The sequence below is a fragment of the Dreissena polymorpha genome, chromosome 15, assembly GCF_020536995.1.
Source record: "Dreissena polymorpha isolate Duluth1 chromosome 15, UMN_Dpol_1.0, whole genome shotgun sequence".
NCBI classification, from domain to species: domain Eukaryota; kingdom Metazoa; phylum Mollusca; class Bivalvia; order Myida; family Dreissenidae; genus Dreissena; species Dreissena polymorpha.
This window is the reverse complement of record NC_068369.1, coordinates 34,860,547-34,882,738: the sequence shown is the minus strand read 5'-3', so window position 1 is coordinate 34,882,738 and position 22,192 is coordinate 34,860,547. Positions and strand designations below refer to the sequence as shown.

At 37.5% G+C, this 22,192-nt stretch overlaps 1 protein-coding gene and 1 long non-coding RNA gene across 2 annotated transcripts in view; both read left to right on the top strand.

Moving 5' to 3' along the window:
* The first annotated feature begins 635 nt into the window (after positions 1-635).
* LOC127861203 (ABC transporter G family member 20-like) overlaps positions 636-22,192 on the top strand; it is a 30,876-nt gene continuing 9,319 nt past the window's right edge. Inside the window, exons 1-13 of the mRNA XM_052399613.1 lie at positions 636-734; positions 2,067-2,293; positions 3,310-3,469; positions 6,144-6,298; positions 7,049-7,156; positions 7,687-7,786; positions 12,637-12,711; positions 13,282-13,362; positions 16,559-16,749; positions 17,396-17,582; positions 18,107-18,216; positions 20,645-20,718; positions 21,006-21,121. Of these exons, the coding sequence (XP_052255573.1) occupies positions 2,109-2,293; positions 3,310-3,469; positions 6,144-6,298; positions 7,049-7,156; positions 7,687-7,786; positions 12,637-12,711; positions 13,282-13,362; positions 16,559-16,749; positions 17,396-17,582; positions 18,107-18,216; positions 20,645-20,718; positions 21,006-21,121 (1,542 nt within the window). The 5' untranslated portion in view covers positions 636-734; positions 2,067-2,108. The remainder of the gene's footprint in view (positions 735-2,066; positions 2,294-3,309; positions 3,470-6,143; positions 6,299-7,048; positions 7,157-7,686; positions 7,787-12,636; positions 12,712-13,281; positions 13,363-16,558; positions 16,750-17,395; positions 17,583-18,106; positions 18,217-20,644; positions 20,719-21,005; positions 21,122-22,192) is intronic.
* On the top strand, positions 21,458-22,076 carry LOC127861207 (uncharacterized). The gene is made up of 2 exons (XR_008040118.1): positions 21,458-21,667; positions 21,830-22,076. It is a non-coding gene; the product is annotated as an uncharacterized LOC127861207 (long non-coding RNA).

Genomic DNA, 22,192 nt, shown 5'->3' with positions numbered 1-22,192 from the left:
CTGAGTTAATTAGGATATGAAATATTATAAAAATAACTTTGTGTAATTTACTTGATTAATGATATTACATCCGCATACGGTAAACGAATATTTTTTTCTGGGGTTTTATTTCTTTGTTACTTGGTAAGATGAAGCAATGAAAACGATCGCGTTCAGGTATTCAACATAATAAACAACAAACGGTAAAATTTAGCACTATAATACGCCACTTTTTTGCAATTAATTAAATACATAAATTAAGTTCTCTTAATTCTTATTTTTCATTGGTTATTATACGTCAATTAATATATTGGTCGAACTTAAACCAATTGTTACACTAAAATATATTTGTGGGGTTTTCACAGCATTAATGTTAGTGTATCTGGTCTAATTAAGATAATATGTAGCGAAATACTATGCACGAACATCGTGACATTAAGAAGTATATTGGTATATCGTTTAATTTAACATACATTATGCTTAATGCAAATTGTCAGCCTACACAAACAAATTGCGTATTTTTATAGTTACATTGGTTGTATGTAACCCCTCCATTATGCTCACAATGAGGTGTAGTATTATAAGGTATGGGTTCGATATTTAGGTCAGAGTACACTAATCTTAGAGATCTGTTTGTATTTTGACATAATTTCATAAAACACAGTTAAAAAGTTTGTTACCATTTTGCATTTGAGGACCTTATATAAATTTGTGACAGAACATTCTAAGATGAATGCAATTGAGAATTAAAAAAGGTATGTGAGAAAGAATGTTAGAATCGTTTCGTTGTTTAATGTAGATTTTTTAGTAGAATCAGCTATAGGCTACTTCAGTGCCTAATCAAGTTAATGACTTTAAGTAAGATTGTATAAATTGCACAGGTACTGAGGTGATGTTTTAAAATATATTTAGGCTATATCAGAGCAGCCCTGTGACGGGTTTACTTCTGTTTTTAGTATCAGATAGCTCATGGTGCATTTTTATCCATGTATAACAGTGTCCTAAACAAGCATCTTTGATTAGCTACCATTTATTTATTGACAAAGCAGGGTACATTTAAGTAGTACACAAGTCAACAATGACCAATAGAACTTTAGTCACAAATCAAGTACCAAATAAATGACACCGGATTATTGAACTAATTATATGAGCTGCCCATCTCAAGCCAATTAGCAGGGTCTGAATTTATTATAATGCCTTTAATTGTAAGTTGTTTTTAATAAATTTATTTGGTGCCAGTTAGTGACAAACTTAATAGGGCTAGATTGAACTTTACTGGTATGCAGTTGTTTACCACTATCAACAAAGCGGGGGTTTGGGGGCGGTAGCCCCAAATACTAAGGGAATATATATGATATAAAGGATTATTAGGTGTTGCGTTAGGTGTTGTGCGTGTAGCAATGATAAAATCATACGCTTTTTCATTTTTTTTTACTAACCGATTAAGTTCAATCGTCCCCTTATAAGAACACAGTGCGCAAGCTAGGTTGGAGGATTTGAAAAGTGCAGGGTGCCAGTGCTTTTTTTTCACCATTTGGAATGGGGCCGGGTCCATTTGGATTGGAACAATTTGCAGTGTTTTGACTAAAATTGGGAAATTAGTGTTGTTGTTGTTTTGTTAATAGATGCTTCAAAATTAAGGAGGAAAGTCTTTTCAATATTATATGTACTAAGGTTCAACAATGAAATGCAATTTTTTTGGAAACCTTAAATTGGGAATTTTAAGGTTCCATGTGGTAAAAATATATACTTTTTTCAATTGGGATTGGTGACATTTATCGGCACCTATTTTGAACAAAGAAAAAAACACACTGGCGGGTGACACTGCACAAATATCACTTTTTTGTTATTATGAGCAAGCCATTATCCTTCGTTCAGTGAAGCTGTCATCCATATAATTGCAACAGCAACAAATTCTTAACATGGCAAAATTCTATAATATTCACAAAATCTTTAAGCAATTGTGAAGATTCATGTCAAATGTCTTTAATATCTGATAAACGTGTGTGCAATTCACAGGCTAATCTGGGATGACACTTTACATGCATTAAGCCCGGTTTTCCCAAAACGTGACTGTATAATTTCAGGACTTGTCCAAGCTGTCCTTCCTTCAGAGCACTAGCATACAGATGGCAGGCAATTCTGCAGACTTTGACACATCCAGTGTTGCTATCAACAGGACGCCTAGGACTCGCACTCTCACTAATTCATCAGAAAATGAGCCGGTGGCAGTTTGGGGGAGGCACATTAACAAGTCCTATGGGAAACTGAGAGTGCTAAAGGATCTCGATATAACAGTTCCAAAGGGATGCATGTATGTAACATAATGGTACCTGGGCTCAGCCTACGTTCAAATTTAATGGAAAAGTGACTTCTCCCTCAGTTAAAATTAATATCGTAATCTCAAAAGGAGGATACATCACTTCTCCTCTCATTCAATTAGAGGGTCCCCGGAAAAGTTAATATTTCCAGGGAGAAGTTATATCCCATGTCTCCCTCATGTCTGAGCCCTATATATTATATCATTATATTACATTATATCATGCTATTTTAGTTCAGCACTGTTTTATCCACATTAACAAATGCTTCTGCAAACTGAGAGTCCTAAAAGATCTTGATCTAACAGTTCCAAGGGGATACATTTTGTACTGTATGTCAATTATATTGTTATATCTATGGTTACTTCAATACTGTTTTATCCACATTAACAAATCCTACTGGAAACTGGTAGTCCTAAAATATCTTTATATATGGTAATAGTTATAAGGGGATACCTTTTGTACTTGTATGTCAATTATATTGTTAATTCTATGGTTACATCAACACTGTTTTATGCTTAGTAACTAAGTATGTCTTATGGGAAACCGAAAGTCCTAAAAAATCTCTATATAACAGTTAAAATGGGAAGCATGTATGTCACATAATGGTACGTTTTACATTCTTTGGTTAGTTCAGCACTGTTTTATTCACATTGACAAGTCCTACTGGAAACTGAAAATCCTAAAAGATCTTGATATAACAGTTCCAAGGTGTTGCATGTATGTCACATGTGTTTTACATTATATAATTCTATGGTTACTTAAACACTTTTTTATGCAAAGTTAGATACAATTCTACAATGTTTTTTTCACCATAATGGAATGGGGCCGATTCCCATTGGATTGGGAAAAATGTGGGCTTTTTGACCAAAATTGGGAAATTAGTGTTGTTTTTTTTTGCGAACAAATGATCCAAAAATGAGCATAAAAGTGTTTTAAATATTAAATTTAATAAAGTGTTACTTGTAGAGCTGGATTAGCTTCGGCTAATATTGAGCCTTTGTATTCACAGTTATGGTTTACTGGGCCCAAGTGGCTGTGGAAAGACGACGTTGCTGCGATGCGTGATCGGTCGACTGCACATGGACAGCGGCCATCTTGTCGTCCTTGGAGACAGGCCGGGGTCGCGGGGTCACAAGGTGCCTGGAAGCCTGGTGGGGTACATGCCACAGGTATGGTGAAGTCTGTTTAGGGGCCCCACCTACCTGGGTTTGGTCCTGACATTTTCTGCTCTCAAGAGTAAAGCCCCCTTATGTTTACCTTAAATATTTTATTATACCCCCATTACCATTGGCAATGATGGCTATATAGATGTCATTTCGGACCATAACTATGTAATTTATTGTTAAATTTGATTTTTTTAGGGGATAACTTGAAAAACTCCAATGCCAAGGTAAAATCCAATATAACAGCTACAGTGGGGTCTTGTTCTTGGAAACCGAGGATTAATGCATGTGCGTAAAGTGTCGTCTCAGATTAGCCTGTGCAGTCCTCACAGGCTTATCAGGGATGACACATGACATGACACTTTACACTTTTATGGTATTTATCGTTGAACAAAAATCAAGTCAAGGGGGAATGTGTTGTCGCTGATTAGCCTGTGCAGTCTGAACATGTTTATCCACGACAACACTTTTTGCTAATGCAATAGGCAAAGTTTTCCCAGAACTTTGCTTGGTGAGTTTTTTAGGAGGCTGATTTTGCTCTATCAACCTTAGTGTGGGTCTGAATTTCTGCCCCATGAGTTGTCCATACATTTGCCTTAAATTTCAAATCATAGTTTTACTTTGTTTTCTGAAGGAAATTGCTTAAACTGAGTGGAGGAATAGTAAATAGTGTATTTTCATTAACAATCTAGTAATTTTAAATATGGACAAAATCTTTGATATCATATGATATCTCCTAATTAATTTCCACATTGTTTATTATGTGTTGCGCAGCAATCTCTAATGGAAAACAACAGGGATTTATGTATGTGCAACAAGTGTCTTCCCAGATTAGCCTTGATGTCTGCTTAGGCTAATCAGGGACAACACTTTCCACTGTTATGGTATTTTTTGTTTATAGGAAGTCTCTTCTTTGCTAAAATCCGGTTTAGGCACAAAATGTTGAGCCTCTCCCTTGAAAAATGGGGCTTAATGCACAGGCTTGTCTGGGACAACACTTAATGCACAGGCTTGTCTGGGACAACACTTAATGCACAGGCTTGTCTGGGACAACACTTTATGCACAGGCTTGTCTGGGACAACACTTTATGCACAGGCTTGTCTGGGACAACACTTAATGCACAGGCTTGTCTGGGACAACACTTTATGCACAGGCTTGTCTGGTACAACACTTAATGCACAGGCTTGTCTGGGACAACACTTTATGCACAGGCTTGTCTGGGACAACACTTTATGCACAGGCTTGTCTGGGACAACACTTAATGCACAGGCTTGTCTGGGACAACACTTAATGCACAGGCTTGTCTGGGACAACACTTAATGCACAGGCTTGTCTGGTACAACACTTAATGCACAGGCTTGTCTGGGACAACACTTTATGCACAGGCTTGTCTGGGACAACACTTAATGCACAGGCTTGTCTGGGACAACACTTAATGCACAGGCTTGTCTGGGACAACACTTTATGCACAGGCTTGTCTGGTACAACACTTTATGCACAGGCTTGTCTGGGACAACACTTTATGCACAGGCTTGTCTGGGACAACACTTTATGCACAGGCTTGTCTGGGACAACACTTAATGCACAGGCTTGTCTGGGACAACACTTAATGCACAGGCTTGTCTGGTACAACACTTAATGCACAGGCTTGTCTGGGACAACACTTTATGCACAGGCTTGTCTGGGACAACACTTAATGCACAGGCTTGTCTGGGACAACACTTAATGCACAGGCTTGTCTGGGACAACACTTTATGCACAGGCTTGTCTGGTACAACACTTTATGCACAGGCTTGTCTGGGACAACACTTTATGCACAGGCTTGTCTGGGACAACACTTTATGCACAGGCTTGTCTGGGACAACACTTAATGCACAGGCTTGTCTGGGACAACACTTAATGCACAGGCTTGTCTGGGACAACACTTAATGCACAGGCTTGTCTGGGACAACACTTAATGCACAGGCTTGTCTGGTACAACACTTAATGCACAGGCTTGTCTGGGACAACACTTTATGCACAGGCTTGTCTGGGACAACACTTAATGCACAGGCTTGTCTGGGACAACACTTAATGCACAGGCTTGTCTGGGACAACACTTTATGCACAGGCTTGTCTGGTACAACACTTTATGCACAGGCTTGTCTGGGACAACACTTTATGCACAGGCTTGTCTGGGACAACACTTTATGCACAGGCTTGTCTGGGACAACACTTAATGCACAGGCTTGTCTGGGACAACACTTAATGCACAGGCTTGTCTGGGACAACACTTTATGCACAGGCTTGTCTGGTACAACACTTAATGCACAGTCTTGTCTGGGACAACACTTTATGCACAGGCTTGTCTGGGACAACACTTTATGCACATAAATTTAACACTGTTTTCCCAGGACACTGCTAATTTTTTTATTTTCCAAATTAGTTTGTATACCCCCCTTCAAAGAAGAGGAGGTATATTGTTTTGCTGGATGTCTGTCCGTCTGCCTGTTTGTCTGTCTGTCAGTAGACCAGTTTGTTTCCAATCAATAACTCATCAACGAATTTACCGATCGGCTTGATACTTCACATATGCATTGGCCTTGGACAGTAGATGACCCCTATTGAAATTGGAGTCACAAGTTCAAAGCATATGTCTCCGACGGCGGAACTCTTGTTATTTGTGAATTTTCCCATCAGGAGACGGCCTTGTTCCCAGACCTGACTATCGCCGAGACGTTGCAGTACTATGGTCGGCTACACGGCATGGACAGCGATCACATTAAGGCTCGTACAGACTTCCTCATAGACTTCCTGACCCTGCCTGACAAGTCACGGCTGGTGGGACAGCTCAGGTACCGTACTTAACCATGTATAACGTGAACTGACTTCCTCATAGACTTCCTGACCCTGCCTGACAAGTCACGGCTGGTGGGACAGCTCAGGTAACGGGGAACACTTTTAAAAATAAATTTTGCAGTACCCGGAGGAAGCCCCACCTGTCCCTTGTTTTATTCCAGCCAAATAAACATGCTTCCTGGAACCGAGATTTAACCTGGGTTTCGTAGGTGAGAAATGTGTATACCAACCGCTTTGCTTACTGGACAGTCGATTGTGAAAACTGCTGTCACATTGCTTCTGAAGTAAAATTAACAGGGATTAGAATAAATCCTTCAATCACATCAGCCGGTGTTTTTCATTGGAAAAAGTACTTGTATCCAATCAGGAAAAATGTGTGCTAGAAATTGGCAAAATTTGCGTCGTGAAGTCTTCATATAAGAAGATAGGTGTACTTGATTTGTCTCCTAAATACTTTAAAATTGATATTAAAGTGTTGTCAAGTTGTCAATATTATATTTAAATAAATGTTGCATCTTATTTAAAAACAAATAAATTAAACCTTCAACTGCAGTTGAGGTGTGTTGTATGTCATTCTGTGTGGCCCTGCTACATCATGTTTTACAATCAATATGTTGTTCAGTCACCTAATGTTAATTCTAATTCAGTGGAGGGCAGATGCTTCGTGTATCATTCTGTGTGGCCCTGCTACATCATGTTTTACAATCAATATGTTTTACAATCTTGTTATGTTAATTTTCATTTAGCGGAGGCCAGATGCGTCGTGTATCATTTTGTGTAGCCCTGCTACATGAACCAGAACTGCTGATCCTCGATGAACCCACAGTCGGAGTGGATCCCCTACTCAGAGAAAGGTCAACAGGGATGTTTTTATCTAAATCAGTATTTTCATGATCCTATTTAATAAATTGCTTACCTGGTAAGATTTGTCTCTTAATATGCTTTATATTATGATAATTATATAATATAATAATAATAATATAATGATAATAATAATATCATTTCATATCATTTATTAATTATTATAATTATCATATCAATAAATAATATCTAACTATGATCAAATCCTTTGTTTTTAATTTCAAAATCAGTTTTTTAGTTTTCTTTGGAAAACCTGGGCCAAATGCATGTGTGTAAAATACAGTTTGCTCAGGCTAATCAGGGACGGCACTGGCCGCTTGTACACAAATTTTCGTTTGAAGTAAGTTTCTTCCTGCCAAACAACCAGTTTAAACTGGCTATCTATGGGTATCTCCTAATATTGAACCTTTTGTACTGTTTTCTGTGTCTTGCGCTTACATGTTGTGGATACAATGTTTCATGTTTTTAATACTATGTTACATGCTTTGGATACAATGTTACATGTTTTGGATACTATGTTCAGGATCTGGGACCATCTGATCAACATCACCAGCCACATGGGCAACCACACGACCATCATCCTTACCACCCATTACATCGAGGAGGCAAGACAGGCTGGCAAGGTAACTTCTTAATAGGATTGCAACTACATGTACAAGACTGCTGTGTTTTATATATAAGGGTCATTTTTGCAATTTTCCCATGTGACTTTTAATGAACTCTTCTCTTTTAAGACTGCAAGGCTCATAGGTTTAATATATAAGGGTCATTTTTGCAATTTTCCCATGTGACTCTTAATGAAATCTTCTCTTTTCAGACAGCAAGGCTCAGAGGTTTAATATTTAGTGTGTAGCATCACCACATGGTCCTCTTCCGACTTTGTTTAAATAATGTCCCTTAGGTAAATACTGGCCAGTTGCTACGATTGATTTATTGACTTATATAGATAATAGGTTTAAATATCTTATTTTCTAAAACCACAATGATCAGGTGTTCAATATTTGGTTTGTAGCATCATCTAGTTATCCTCTTTTAAATTTGTCCAAATAATGCCCTCGCGGTCAAAACTGGCAGTGCCTCAGGGGTCATAAGATTAACATAAACAAATATTGTAAAAAACGTGAAAAACTTCTTCAAGGAACTCCAAGCATCAGGGATTTAATATTTGATTTGTAACATTGTCTTATGTTCCTGTAATGTGTTTGTTTAAATCATGCCTCTGGGGTAAAAAATGCCCACACTCCACAGAGTTTCTTTACTTAAATTTTGGGGCCCGTATTCGGCCCTATTCCCAATTGATAAACGTATATTTTTACCCCTGACGAGACCTAAAAATTCCCAATTAAAGGTTCCCAAAACCTTTTTATTCACAATTGTTAATAATTTTTTTAAAACAACAAAAACACTTAATTTCCCAATTTTAGTCAAAATGCATGGATTGTTCCCAATCCAAAGGGACCTGGATTCATTCCTAGAATGGTGAATCAAAACACTGCTCCAGGGGTCAGATAATTAATATAGACTGGTATAGTAATAACTTTAAAAATATTCTTCTCTGAAACAACAAGGGTCAGCGGTTTAATATTTGGTGTGTAACATCATCTGGCAGTTGTATCAAGTTTGTTGGGGTTTAAATTAGCCCCAGGGATTACTAGTTTTCCTTAAAGGTATAAAGTGAACACTTTACAAATCTTCTAGTAAAAGCAAAGATCGCAGGTTCAATATCCTTTAATTTGTTTGATAAAATCATGCCACTGTGGTCGAAACTTACCAGTCATCAGGGGTCACACGATTTATATAGTGTTTGATATTTGGTGTATGGCATTCATGGTGATACTCTACTAAGTTTGTTTAAATCATTACCCTGGGGTCTAATAGCCCAAGTAGAGGGGCTACTAGCTTGTACTCTACTAAGTTTGTTCAAATCATTACCCTGGGGTCTAATAGCCCAAGTAGAGGGGCTACTAACTTGTTTGATTTTAAAGTAAAAAGTGAACACTTAAATCTGTCTCAGAACATATTAGCATTTTCCCACTCAGAAGCAAAGTGAAAATGGCTATGTGTAAACTGAGCAGCAAACAGCATAAAACCAGACCAGCCTGCGAGTATCTTGCAGTCTGTTCAGGTTTTATGCTGTTTGCTGCTCATCAGTATAAAAGGGTTGGAAATGTAGCCTTTACAACTTGAATCTAGTAAGAAAGGTCTTTAATTAAATTTCAAAAGGACTACACATGGGTAGAAATACGTATCTAAGTGGTAAAGGGATAAATCTGTGTCATGTAGAGTAAAAAACTAGATAAAATCCTCAGTTATTTCACAAACATATCACAGTTTTTGCCTATATGTCTGAGGTGAGGGTCCTAGGGCCGTAAGGCTCTTTTGTTTAATGCAAATATTACTTTTAAAATTGTGCTTTACTTTACTGGATCTGTTCATAAGTTTTGGTGGATCCAGCAAAGGGGCTAAGGCCTTAACCTTCATTGAGGTTGTTTCCAAAAATACATCCCTATGGAAAAAAGAATACGGTATTAATAATTAAAGAATTCAAAAATGCCCCACAGTGGCAATTGACCATGAAAAAGTGCCATTGTCAAGTATTTTTCTCTGTTTTATTCAATACCAAAACATATGATATTTTCAAGAGTGAATTCAAGTCAATATTCCACCAAATCCAACAAAGTTTCTTTTTTTATGCTTGCAAATTATTATTTTTGTATTTTTGCAATTCTTTACAATTAATTTCCCATTTGGCACCCTGAAATATTTGTTCAAATGAAGCTAATCCGTATGTTTTTTATAAACAGTCAATTTTCCCATGGTAAAATTGGGGTCACAATTGGGTAACCAAAGATATCTAAAAATAGTTCTGGTTAAACAATGAAAATTATTGAAAATTTTCATTGTTATTTTTCAATGTTTGAAACAGTGAAATATCAGTTTAAATTCACTGATATTTCTCTATAAACCATCGAAAAGCATAAAATAAATTTCAGTAATACACAATACGGGTCTATTCCAGTTAGGAAATATTTCAGATCTTCTGCTGTTAATCACTATTCCATATGAGCCTCTGGGAAAACAGGACTTAATGCATTTGCATTTTAGTGCCATCCCTGATTAGCCTGCGCAGGCGAAACAGGCTTATCAGGGATGACACTTTCAACTTCAACTGGATTTTTAGAGAGGCTGTTTTTGTCATAGCCAGTTCGTCGTCCGCCGTCATCCGTCCGCCGTCCACAGTAGGCGTCGTGCTAAAACCTGAACATTGGCCATATTTTTATAAATTGTGACCCAACTTTCTTTAAATATTGAAGAAAGCAACTTGATATTTGGCATGCATGTGTATCTCATAGAGCTGCACATTTTGAGTGGTGAAAGTCAAGGTGAACATCATCCTTCAAGGTCTAGGGTCAAAAAAAAAGTGAAGGGAAGTAATAAGCTTAAACTGGACATAGTTATCTAGCCTGCCCACGGATATATTTTTAACCAGGTTTTCCGAAGGAAAAAACTGGTTATTAGATTGGCGAATGCGGGCGGGCTGACTGGCTGGCTGGCTGGCGGGCTGGCGGGCGGGCGGAACAAGCTTGTCCGGGCCATAACTATGTCGTTCATTGTCAGATTTCAAAATCATTTGGCACATTTGTTCACCATCATTGGACGGTGTGTCGCGCGAAATAATTACGTCGATATCTCCAAGGTCAAGGTCACACTTTGAGTTCAAAGGTCAAAAATGACCATAAATGAGCTTGTCCGGGCCATAACTATGTCATTCATTGTGAGATTTTAAAATCATTTGGCACATTTGTTCACCATCATGGGACGGTGTGTCGCACGAAAGAATCACGTCAATATCTCCAATGTCAAGGTCGCCACGACTAAAAATAGTTTTTTTTTAAAAAACAAACTTACAAAGGGGGTTAATTTTGTTTGTTCATTTCAAAAGTTCAGTTTGAGTTTTCTCCCTTTATCAGATTTTTTTTTCACAATGAAAACCTGGTTTTGTGACAATTTTGTCCCTTGTTGTTAAATAAATCAAAGCGGCGCAGTAGGCGGCACTGTGTTTCTGACATACACATTTTGGTAAAATGTCAAGGTCATCCTTTACGGTCTACGGTAAAAAATACAAATTTAAGGGAAGTAATAAGCTTTTAAGGGAGATGATTAATCAGTATTGAACATAGCCACTTTATATAAATTTGGCATGCATGTGTATCTCATGGAGCTTTTATTTGCTACTAAAAATAGAGATTTGTTACAGACAATTATAATCAAGGGAAGTGATTTAAATAATTATAAATCTCATATTATATATTTCCTTACCAAGAATTGAAGTTCTTTTTACAGTTACTGTACAGAGTTATTATTTTTAATATTTATAACTGAAATGATGGATTTGTCAAAGTTTTTTTATATTATATAATTATCATTTCTTTGATGTACATTACATACATGTGGACTTATGTCCATAGATACATAATCAACTCTGATTATGATATGATCTCTTTTAAACCACAGGCCTTGGTTGTCAGTGATGTCTGACAAGGTCGTAATTTACTATGAGACCCCCCCCCAGGTAGATTGGACAAAATTCAAAGGTAGTAATAAGCTTTAAAGGGAGATGATTTCTATACCTGCCAAATGATAAATAGGCATTTTATTTCAAAGCGGCACAGTAGTGGGCATTGTGTTTCAGACAAGCACATCTCTTGTTGGGTCACTAGGTCAAAGGTCAAGGTCACTATGACTTCTAAAAAAAAAAAATCTGACAAGCTTTCGTAGCCGAGCGTGGCACCCGTTATGCAGTGCTCTTGTTGCTATAGAGGGACTTTCTTAGAACAAAACAAAAACATAACAGCAGAAAGTTTCATCTCTTATTAGTGCAGGCTAATCTGGGACAAGACTTTACAAACATCCATTAAGCCCAGTTTTCTAAAGGCCCAGACCATATCTTCTCCAGTGAAGTCTTTTCAAGGTTTACTCTAGTTATGTAATGTACAGAGTTGACTCCAGTTGTGCATTATTCCTGGTCTCTTCCAGATGTAAACTGTTCCTAGTGTTCCAGTTATGAATCATCAGTGATTTTTTTGCCCCCAAATTACAGCCTCTTACACGCAAAAGAAGCATTTTTCCACAAAATTTCAACCAATAATTCCCTAAAAATATGCCAAACTTTTCCAATAAAATCAATAATTTGTTTTTTTTTAGTTTAATGTACAGAAATGTAATTATGTTGCCCTGTTTGTGATATAAATTACATGCACTTATAAATAATTAGAATACTATTATTTATAATAATATTAATAGCGTTTCATTTTTCAAAATTTCATGGTTTTTCACGCTTTTATCCCCAATTTTAAAGGCGCACACTGAAATATATCAAGCCAAAAAAAGGACTGATTATTTTAGGCATTATTATTTATCCAAGTTTCCTGGTCTACTCCAGGCATACTTATTCTGGTTATGAATTTTCCAGGTTGGCTTTATGAGAAATGGAAGAATTTTGGCTGAAGAAAATCCCATGAAAATTATTGAAAAATTTCACCTGAATGTAAGTGCTGGTTTTGTTGTTTTTAGCAGTGTTTTACTCTACGTTGATTGCAGTATAATTTTAATTTGCTATTACGATGTATATCGCAAGGAAGGTGAAAGCAGAACCCTTGATCAGACAGGACTATGCCCAGGATTTTATTTTCAGTGTGGGAATAGACCAACAGTTGGAAATGGGTTAAAGTTTTTTTTAAATTAAGTTTGTATTATAGTAATTTCTTTATTACTCTAGAGCTTAAACAAGCATAGAAACATAATAATTTAAAATAATTGAAAATTCAGACACAGGGGTACTCATGATTGTAAAATTCAGGCACAAGGCACAGTTGTAAATTTGCTTAAAGGACCTGGAGGCTTGGGTAAAGGCAAATTGTTATAATATCACATGTTGTTATGCATTTTTGTGAAACTTAACTATTATTGTGCTAATGATATATAAACCAAATGCAAGCCTCAAAGCAGTATTTACAAATAAGAGAACAATTTTATTTAAAGAAAATGACACAATTTATGATAAAAAATGTTATGAATTTGACCTCAAAGCAAAATACATCATTTTTGATTATTACAGAGCTTGGAGAGTGTCTTTCTCAAGCTGTGTGAGGCGGACAAAGAGGGAACCCCACCCGATCTGGCCTTGCCTAACAACCAGGTACTGTTGCCTCACAACCAGGTACTGTTGCCTGACAACCAGGTACTGTTGCCTGACAACCAGGTACTGTTGCCTAATTATCAGGTACTGTTGCATTACAACCAGGAACTGTTGCCTTACAACTAGGTATTGTTGCCTTACAACCAGGTACTGTTGCATAACAACCAGGTACTGTTGCCTTACAACCAGGTACTGTTGCCTAACAATCAGATATTGTTGCCTTACAACCAGGTACTGTTGCCTGACAACCAGGTACTGTTGCCTAACAATCAGGTATCGTTGCCTTACAACCAGGTACTGTTGCCTTACAACCAGGTACTGTTGCCTAACAATCAGGTATCGTTGCCTTACAACCAGGTACTGTTGCCTTAAAACCAGGTATTGTTGCCTTACAACCAGGTACTGTTGCCTAATAATCAGGTATTGTTGCCTTACAACCAGGTACTGTTGCCTGACAACCAGGTACTGTTGCCTAATAATCAGGTACTGTTGCCTTACAATCAGGTATCGTTGCCTTACAGCCAGGTACTGTTGTCTTACAACCAGGTACTGTTGCCTAACAATCAGGTATCGTTGCCTTACAACCAGGTACTGTTGCCTTACAAACAGGTACTGTTGCCTAACAATCAGGTATCGTTGCCTTACAACCAGGAACTGTTGCCATAAAACCAGGTGCTGTTGCCTTACAACCAGGTACTTTTGCCTAATAATCAGGTATCGTTGCCTTAAAACTAGGTACTGTTGCCTAACAATCAGGTATTGTTGCCTTACAACCAGGTACTGTTGCTTTACAATCAGATATTGTTGCCTTACAACCAGGTACTGTTGCCTTACAAACAGGTACTGTTGCCTAACAATCAGATATTGTTGCCTTACAACCAGGTACTGTTGCCTAACAATCAGGTATTGTTGCCCTACAACCAGGTATTGTTGCCCTACAACCAGGTATTGTTGCATAACAACCAGGTATTGTTGCCTAACAACCAGGTACTGTTGCCTTACAACCAGGAACTGTTGCCTAACAATCAGGTATCGTTGTCTAACAACCAGGTACCGTTGCCTAATAACCAGGTATCGTTGTCGAACAACCAGGTACTGTTGCCTGAAAACCATATATTGTTGTCTAACAACCAGGTACTGTTGCGTCACAACCAGGTTCTTTGGCCTAACAACTGGTACTATTGCCTAACAATCAGGTACTGTTGCCTAACAATCAGGTATCGTTGTCTAACAACCAGGTACTGTTCCCTAACAACCAGGTATTGTTTTGGAACAACCAGGTACTGTTGCCTGACAACCATATATTGTTGTCTAACAATCAGGTAATGTTGCCTAACAACCAGGTACTTTGGCCTAACAACTGGTACTATTGCCTAACAATCAGGTACTGTTGCCTAACAACCAGGTACTGTTGCCTTACAACCAGGCACTTTTGTCTTACACCAGGTACTGATGCCTAACAACCAGGTACTGTTGCCTAACAACCAGGTATTGTTGCATAACAACCAGTAACTGTTGCCTAACAACTGGTACTATTGCGTAACAATCAGGTTATGTTGCCTAAAAAACAGGTACTTTGGCCTAACAACTGGTACTTTTGCCTAACAATCAGGTACTGTTGCCTAACAACCAGGTACTGTTGCCTAACAACCAGGCACTTTTGCCAAACAACCAGGTACTCCTCCCTAGTACATTGTGTTCACACTAGAAATGCTAACATGGATGATCTCTGGGAAAACGGGGCTTAATGCATGTGTGTTGTCCCATATTTGCCTGTGCAGTTCACACTGGATACTCAGGGATGAAACTTTCTGCTTTAATTTTAAATTTCGTTTTGAGGAATTCTCTTTTTAGCAAAAAACCAGTTTGGGCAGCTATTGTCATCCCTGATTAGCTTATCTGGAAAGATGCTTTATGCACATCCCTCATGTTTGGAATGAGGCTCATTTTATAGATGATGATAATATTTAGCCCAATCTTAATCTTAGTTGGACCCTGTAAGGAAAGTAGGGTTTTTTCTTCCTCAATGTGGTTTCAAAATTACACCTGTTCAAAAAATTCGGATCATCACTAGTAATGTAGATTTGAGCAAAACCACTAAACCACCTGTGATTTGTTTTATGCGGTTTGTGGGCCGAGCTTATCAAACTATCTTTTTGTATTTCTTACCTGAAATTCTATGTATCCCATATTTTTCTGGCTTTTTGAAGAAATTAAAATGAATGGAAATCACTCAATTGCAAATAATCATAAGGGCATCATATCATGGTTGCACAAAACTTTAGGGGCCAGTTAAGCTGACGGCGGTTACCCCTTAACCACTAAGATACGTATTTTGACGCATTTGTAGTCCCTTTGAAAGTTACATTTAATTAAATACCTTTCTTATTAGATTCACGTTTTTAAGGACTTCATTTCCATCTTAAAGAAACTGATGAGCAGCAAACAGTATAAAAACCTGAACAGACTGTGAGTTACTCATAGGCTGTTCTGGTTTTATGCTGTTTGCACATAGCCATTTTCACTTTGCTTTTGAGTGGGAGGGGTTAAGTTTTGGATCAGGTTATATATGTAACTTAATTGTTAACCCTTTAAAGGGATCTTTTCACGTTTTGGTAAATTGACAAAATTTACTCTGTTCCTTATCTCTTTCAGTGCTGGAACCGAATTTTGAAGGCCTTTACAAACAGTTTGGATCCAGATGAGATCACAGGCCAGAGAACGTGGTGTCTCATCAGGATCCAAACTGTATTAACTGTTTGCTATTCTGATAGTATTCTTTGAAAAAAATTTGAAGAAAATGCTAATTTTAGAAATTCAGCAGACAACATTTTAGCAGGCGACAAATTTCCCAGCATGCTAAGTGTTATTGACCTTTCAGTTCTCAGACACAGAAATCAGAATATAAACAAAGCAACATCATTATAGTGCAAATTCTACAATGTTAACGGGAAAATATCTTATAATGCATCTTCTTATTTACCCTTCAGTTCTCAACATTCAATGGAAATCAGAAAATAAACAAAGCAACATCATTGTGCAAACATTAACTAATTTACAGTGCAGGTTTGACAACGGGATAATATCTTATCAGTGACTTTTTAAGCTTTGTATTTTACAGGCTGTAGTAAGGATTAGAGATTAGGAAAAAAGCATGATAAACCAAATATAATTCCAATACTTATTGACCTTTAAGTTCTCAAAGTCGAGCCTGAACGATGAAGAAACAGTTCCCGTCTGCAATGGAGACGACGTCCCCCTGCTTGGAAGCGTGTTAGAACCCACAGTCACCCACAGCAAGTGGGCTTGTCCTGTGGGTTTGCCCAGTGGGCGCAACATCGCGGCGCAGTTCATGAAGAATCTGCACATCATGCGACGAAAGATAGGGTGACCAAGCCTTGTTTAGTTTAAACCTATTTATTTAATCTTGATTGAATGTAAAGCCTCATGCTTACTGAACACTCTCGTGTCAGTTTCCAGAATCAGTGCTTGGTGTCTTTTGGGGGAGATCTAAAGAATGCTCCCCATATGGGGAAGGAACCCGTGACCTTCGGATCACTAGGCCGACACCATATCCATTATGCCACGGCAACCTTCAAGCTTGGTTAAATCCTGTACAACTCAGTTATATCTTTTGAGCCGTTTGAAGTCTTGTTAAAAAATCAAATTAAATTTGTTAGAAATGAAATTAAATTTACGCCCTATATTAACCTCTTTATTAGATAAAATTGGGAGTGCAACTGTATTGTCAATTGGGCTGCTTATTAAAGGACATAATATTTTAAAACATCCTTTGTTAATTAAGCAACATTGTTGGAAAATTGGTCTTAATGCAAGTGATAAAAGTGTTGTCCAACATTAGCCTGTGAATTCCTAACAGGCTAACCAGGTATTACACTTTTTGCCAAGACTGAATTTTCTTTCAGAAAATATTAGGTTTGTTAGTTGTGGATTGCTCAGGCAAATCCGGGACAATACTTAACACTCATGCTTTAAGGCCAGTTTTACCAGAACGAGGCTTAATTTATTGCAGGTTTCTGCTGTTCCAGTTCATGTTGCCATTCGTCGAGATACTTTTGTTCTGTATATGTATCGGCAACGACCCTTTTGGGCTTCACTTGGCCATTGTGAACGAAGACACCGGGGGTCTGGGTCAGAGATACCTTCAGGCCTTGGATAATCACTCCATTATCCAGGTAGATAATCACTCCATTATCCAGGTAGATAATCACTCCATTATCCAGGTAGATAACCACTCCATTATCCAGGTAGATAATCACTCCATTATCCAGGTAGATAATTGCTCTATTATCCAAATAGATAATATCTCCATTAAGCTTTGGTTCTTTCATGGAGAAGAATTTGTTTTTTTTTAAGAATTTTTATAAATTTTTGCATAAAATGATTAATGTTCTCAAAAATATGCTCATTAATGATTAATATGCTCATAAATAATAAATAAATATTATGCTCATAATTTATTAATATGCTCATAAATTATGATTATGCTCTATGCTGAATATTCTTATATATTGAAGAATATGTGAAAGTTAAATTGAAAATGCATAAATGCCATTTCTATATTGTTATGAATGATATTTTGCAAAATAATGCATGGCATTACAATGAGTTCTGTAGTGTATCAAAATAAGTTAATTATTTACAACCATACAACAAGAAACTTTGCATGGAGGAAACAAAAACACACATATCCAATTGTAACTGGGCATTGTAACTGCTTCAGGAGAATTATACGACGCAGGGTTACAGCGCAGCCTATGACTCAGTGCGGAATGGCCACACATGGGGTGTTATACATCTCAAGGCAAACTTTACTCAGGATCTCATTGAAAGGTGAGATAATAATTAAATTTGAAGGGACCTTTTCACAGTTTTTGGCATGTAATGAAGTTTGTCATTAAATGCTTTGTAATGATAAATGAAAAAAATGGATCTAAAAAGAAATAGACCACTCGGCAATCTGTGCTTATACATTGAGTGATTTATTTTATACTTTATATAAGCAATCCTCGTAGTGTCACAAAATATAACAGCAACAACAGAACTCTCCATATTATTAAATTGTTTCGCGTTGCAATGCTTTATAATTTTCAGGTATTTTAATCGTCAAAATATGCATATAATGGATATATTAGAGCATGTTAAATGTTAAGTATTACTGTTTCCTCACAAATATCATTACTACAGTAAAATTTGCGAATCTGAAACAATTTTAAATTTTTATATCCCCCACTATAGTAGTGGGGGACATATTGTTTTTTTATGTCTCCCACTATAGTAGTGGGGGACGTATTCTTTTTGCCCTGTCTGTTGGTTGGTTGGTTGGTTGGTTGGTCTGTCTGTCTGCGCCAACTTTAACATTTGCAATAACTTTTGCAATATTGAAGATAGCAATTTGATATTTGGCATGCATATGTATCTCATGGAGCTGCACATTTTGAGTGGTGAAAGCTTAAGGTCAAGGTCATCCTTCAAGGTCAAAGGTCAAATATATGGGTCAAAATCGCTAATTTAATGTACACTTTTGCAGTATTTCAATATTCAAGATAGCAACTTGATATTTGGCATGCATGTGTATCTCATGGAGCTGCACATTTTGAGTGGTGAAAGGTCAAGGTCAAGGTCATCCTTCAAGGTCAGAGGTCAAATATATGTGGCCCAAATCGCTTATTTTATGAATACTTCTGCAATATTGAAGCTAGCAATTTTATATTTGAAATACATGTGTATCTCTTAGAGCTGCACATTTTGAGTGGTGAAGGGTCAACCTCAAGGTCATCCTACAAGGTCAAACGTCATATAGGGGGACATTGTGTTTCACAAACGCATCTTGTTTTAATTTACCAAAACATGAAAAGGTCTCTTTAAATGGGCTGCGCTCTGCAAAAACTGGGCGTAATGCATGTTCTGAAGTGTTTCTTCTCAGATAAGCTTGTGCAGTCTACAAATGCTAATTAAGGACAACACCATCCTCCCAGACTTGTGCAGTCTACAAATGCTTATTAAGGACAACACCATCCTCCCAGACTTGTGCAGTCTACAAATGCTAATTAAGGACAATACCATCCTCCCAGACCTGTGCAGTCTACAAATGCTAATTAAGGACAACACCATCCTCCCAGACTTGTGCAGTCTACAAATGCTAATTAAGGACAACACCATCCTCCCAGACTTGTGCAGTCTACAAATGCTAATTAAGGACAACACCATCCTCCCAGACTTGTGCAGTCTACAAATGCTAATTAAGGACAACACCATCCTCCCAGACTGGTGCAGTCTACAAATGCTAATTAAGGACAATACCATCCTCCCAGACTTGTGCAGTCTACAAATGCTAATTAAGGACAATACCATCCTCCCAGACCTGTGCAGTCTACAAATGCTAATTAAGGACAATACCATCCTCCCAGACCTGTGCAGTCTACAAATGCTAATTAAGGACAACACCATCCTCATAGACTTGTGCAGTCTACAAATGCTTATTAAGGACAACACCATCCTCCCAGACTGGTGCAGTCTACAAATGCTAATTAAGGACAACACCATGCTCCCAGACTTGTGCAGTCTACAAATGCTAATTAAGGACAACACCATCCTCCCAGACTTGTGCAGTCTACAAATGCTAATTAAGGACAATACCATCCTCCCAGACTTGTGCAGTCTACAAATGCTTATTAAGGACAACACCATCCTCCCAGACTTGTGCAGTCTACAAATGCTAATTAAGGACAACACCATCCTCCCAGACTTGTGCAGTCTACAAATGCTAATTAAGGACAACACCATCCTCCCAGACTTGATTTTTGATTTGAAGAGACCTCCTTTAAACGAAAAATACAATAAAAGTGTCCTTCTTTAATAGCCTGTTCGGACTGCACAGGCTGATCTGGGGCGACACTTCTAAGTTCATTCATCAAGCCCAGCTTTCCCAGGACAAGGATCAATTTAATTTAACAGTCAATTTATTACTTTTCCATTTAGCTGAATTCCTCCTTATCTTTCAAATGATTTGTGTGATTGAAATGATCTTTCATGTAATTTTTTTTATCTTTCATGTGATTGAAATGATCTTTAATGTTATTCCTCTGATCTTTCATGTGATTGAAACGATCTTCATGTAATTTGTCTGATCTTCCATGTGATTGAAATGATCTTTCATATAATTCCTCAGATCTTTCATGTGATTAAAATGATCTTTCATGTACTTTGTCTGATCTTTGATGTGATTGAAACGATCTTGTATGTGCTGAATTGCTTTCAGATTTTCCAGTATAACCAATGTCAGCGACTCAGTGATAAATGGCAGCTCAGTCCATTTGCAGATTGATTCAACAAGTAAGTTTTGATTAATGGCTGCTCAGTCCATCTGCAGTTTGATTCAACAAGTAAGTTGTGATTAATGGCAGCTCAGTCCATCTGCAGATTGATTCAACAAGTAAGTTGTGATTAATGGCAGCTCAGTTCATCTGCAGATTGATTCAACAAGTAAGTTGATGTAGCTTGAATAACCGATCTTCATCTATGAAGAGACAACATTTTACAAACATGCATTAAACCCCTGTTTTTTCAGATTGAGGCTCTTATAACAAATATGTTGAATGTGTTCCCTTTTTGTTTTCCAGATCAACAAATTGGCTTTTTGCTGCTCAAAAAGATCTCGGATGCCTTTCAAACTTTTGCGGGAGAGTTTTTCACCGATTTTAAACTTAATCCCAGACTTGCAAGTTTACCTATAGAGGTAAGTTATACATGCAGAAATGCAGAAAAACTCAAAATGTATATATTTCTCCTGGAAATTTTATTTTTTAAGTTATCTGAATAAAGCAATGAGTGGAGTTTTTATAAGTGGTGAAAACAATCTAGGCGAAAGGTGTCATCTCAGATAAAACTGTGAAGTCTGCACAGGCTAATCTGGGATGACACTTTAAGTTCATGTGTTAACCCCCGTTTTCGCAGAGCGAGGGTGAAATAAGTTTATTGAGAGATTCTTAGAAAGCCCTAAATTCAGGGTTGCTGTTTTTATGGTGAGCAAAGTAATGCATCTGTGTTGAACACTTCCCTTTTAAACCAGGTTTTCCGAAGGAAAAAACTGGTTATTAGATTGGCGAATGCGGGCGGGCTGGCTGGCGGGCTGGCTGGCTGGCTGGCGGGCTGGCGGAATAAGCTTGTCCGGGCCATAACTATGTCATTCATTGTCAGATTTTAAAATCATTTGGCACATTTGTTCACCATCATTGGACGGTGTGTCGCGCGAAATAATAACGTCGATATCTCCAAGGTCAAGGTCACACTTTGAGTACAAAGGTCAAAAATGGCCATAAATGAGCTTGTCCGAGCCATAACTATGTCGTTCATCGTCAGATTTTAAAATCATTTGGCACATTTGTTCACCATCATTGGACGGTGTGTCGCGCGAAATAATTACGTCGATATCTCCAAGGTCAAGGTCACACTTTGAGTTCAAAGGTCAAAAATGGCCATAAATGAGCTTGTCCTGGCCATAACTATGTCATTCATTGTGAGATTTTAAAATCATTTGGCACATTTGTTCACCATCATGGGACGGTGTGTCCCACGAAAGAATCACGTCAATATCTCCAATGTCAAGGTCGCCACGACTAAAAATAGATTTAAAAAAAAAAAAAACTTACAAAGGGGGTTAATTTTTTTTGGTCATTTCAAAAGTTCAGTTTGAGTTTTCTCCCTTTATCAGATTTTTTTTTCACAATGAAAACCTGGTTTTGTGACAATTTTGTCCCTTGTTTATGTTTATTCTATCATTTCCATATTTAGAAATTGCACGAAAGAC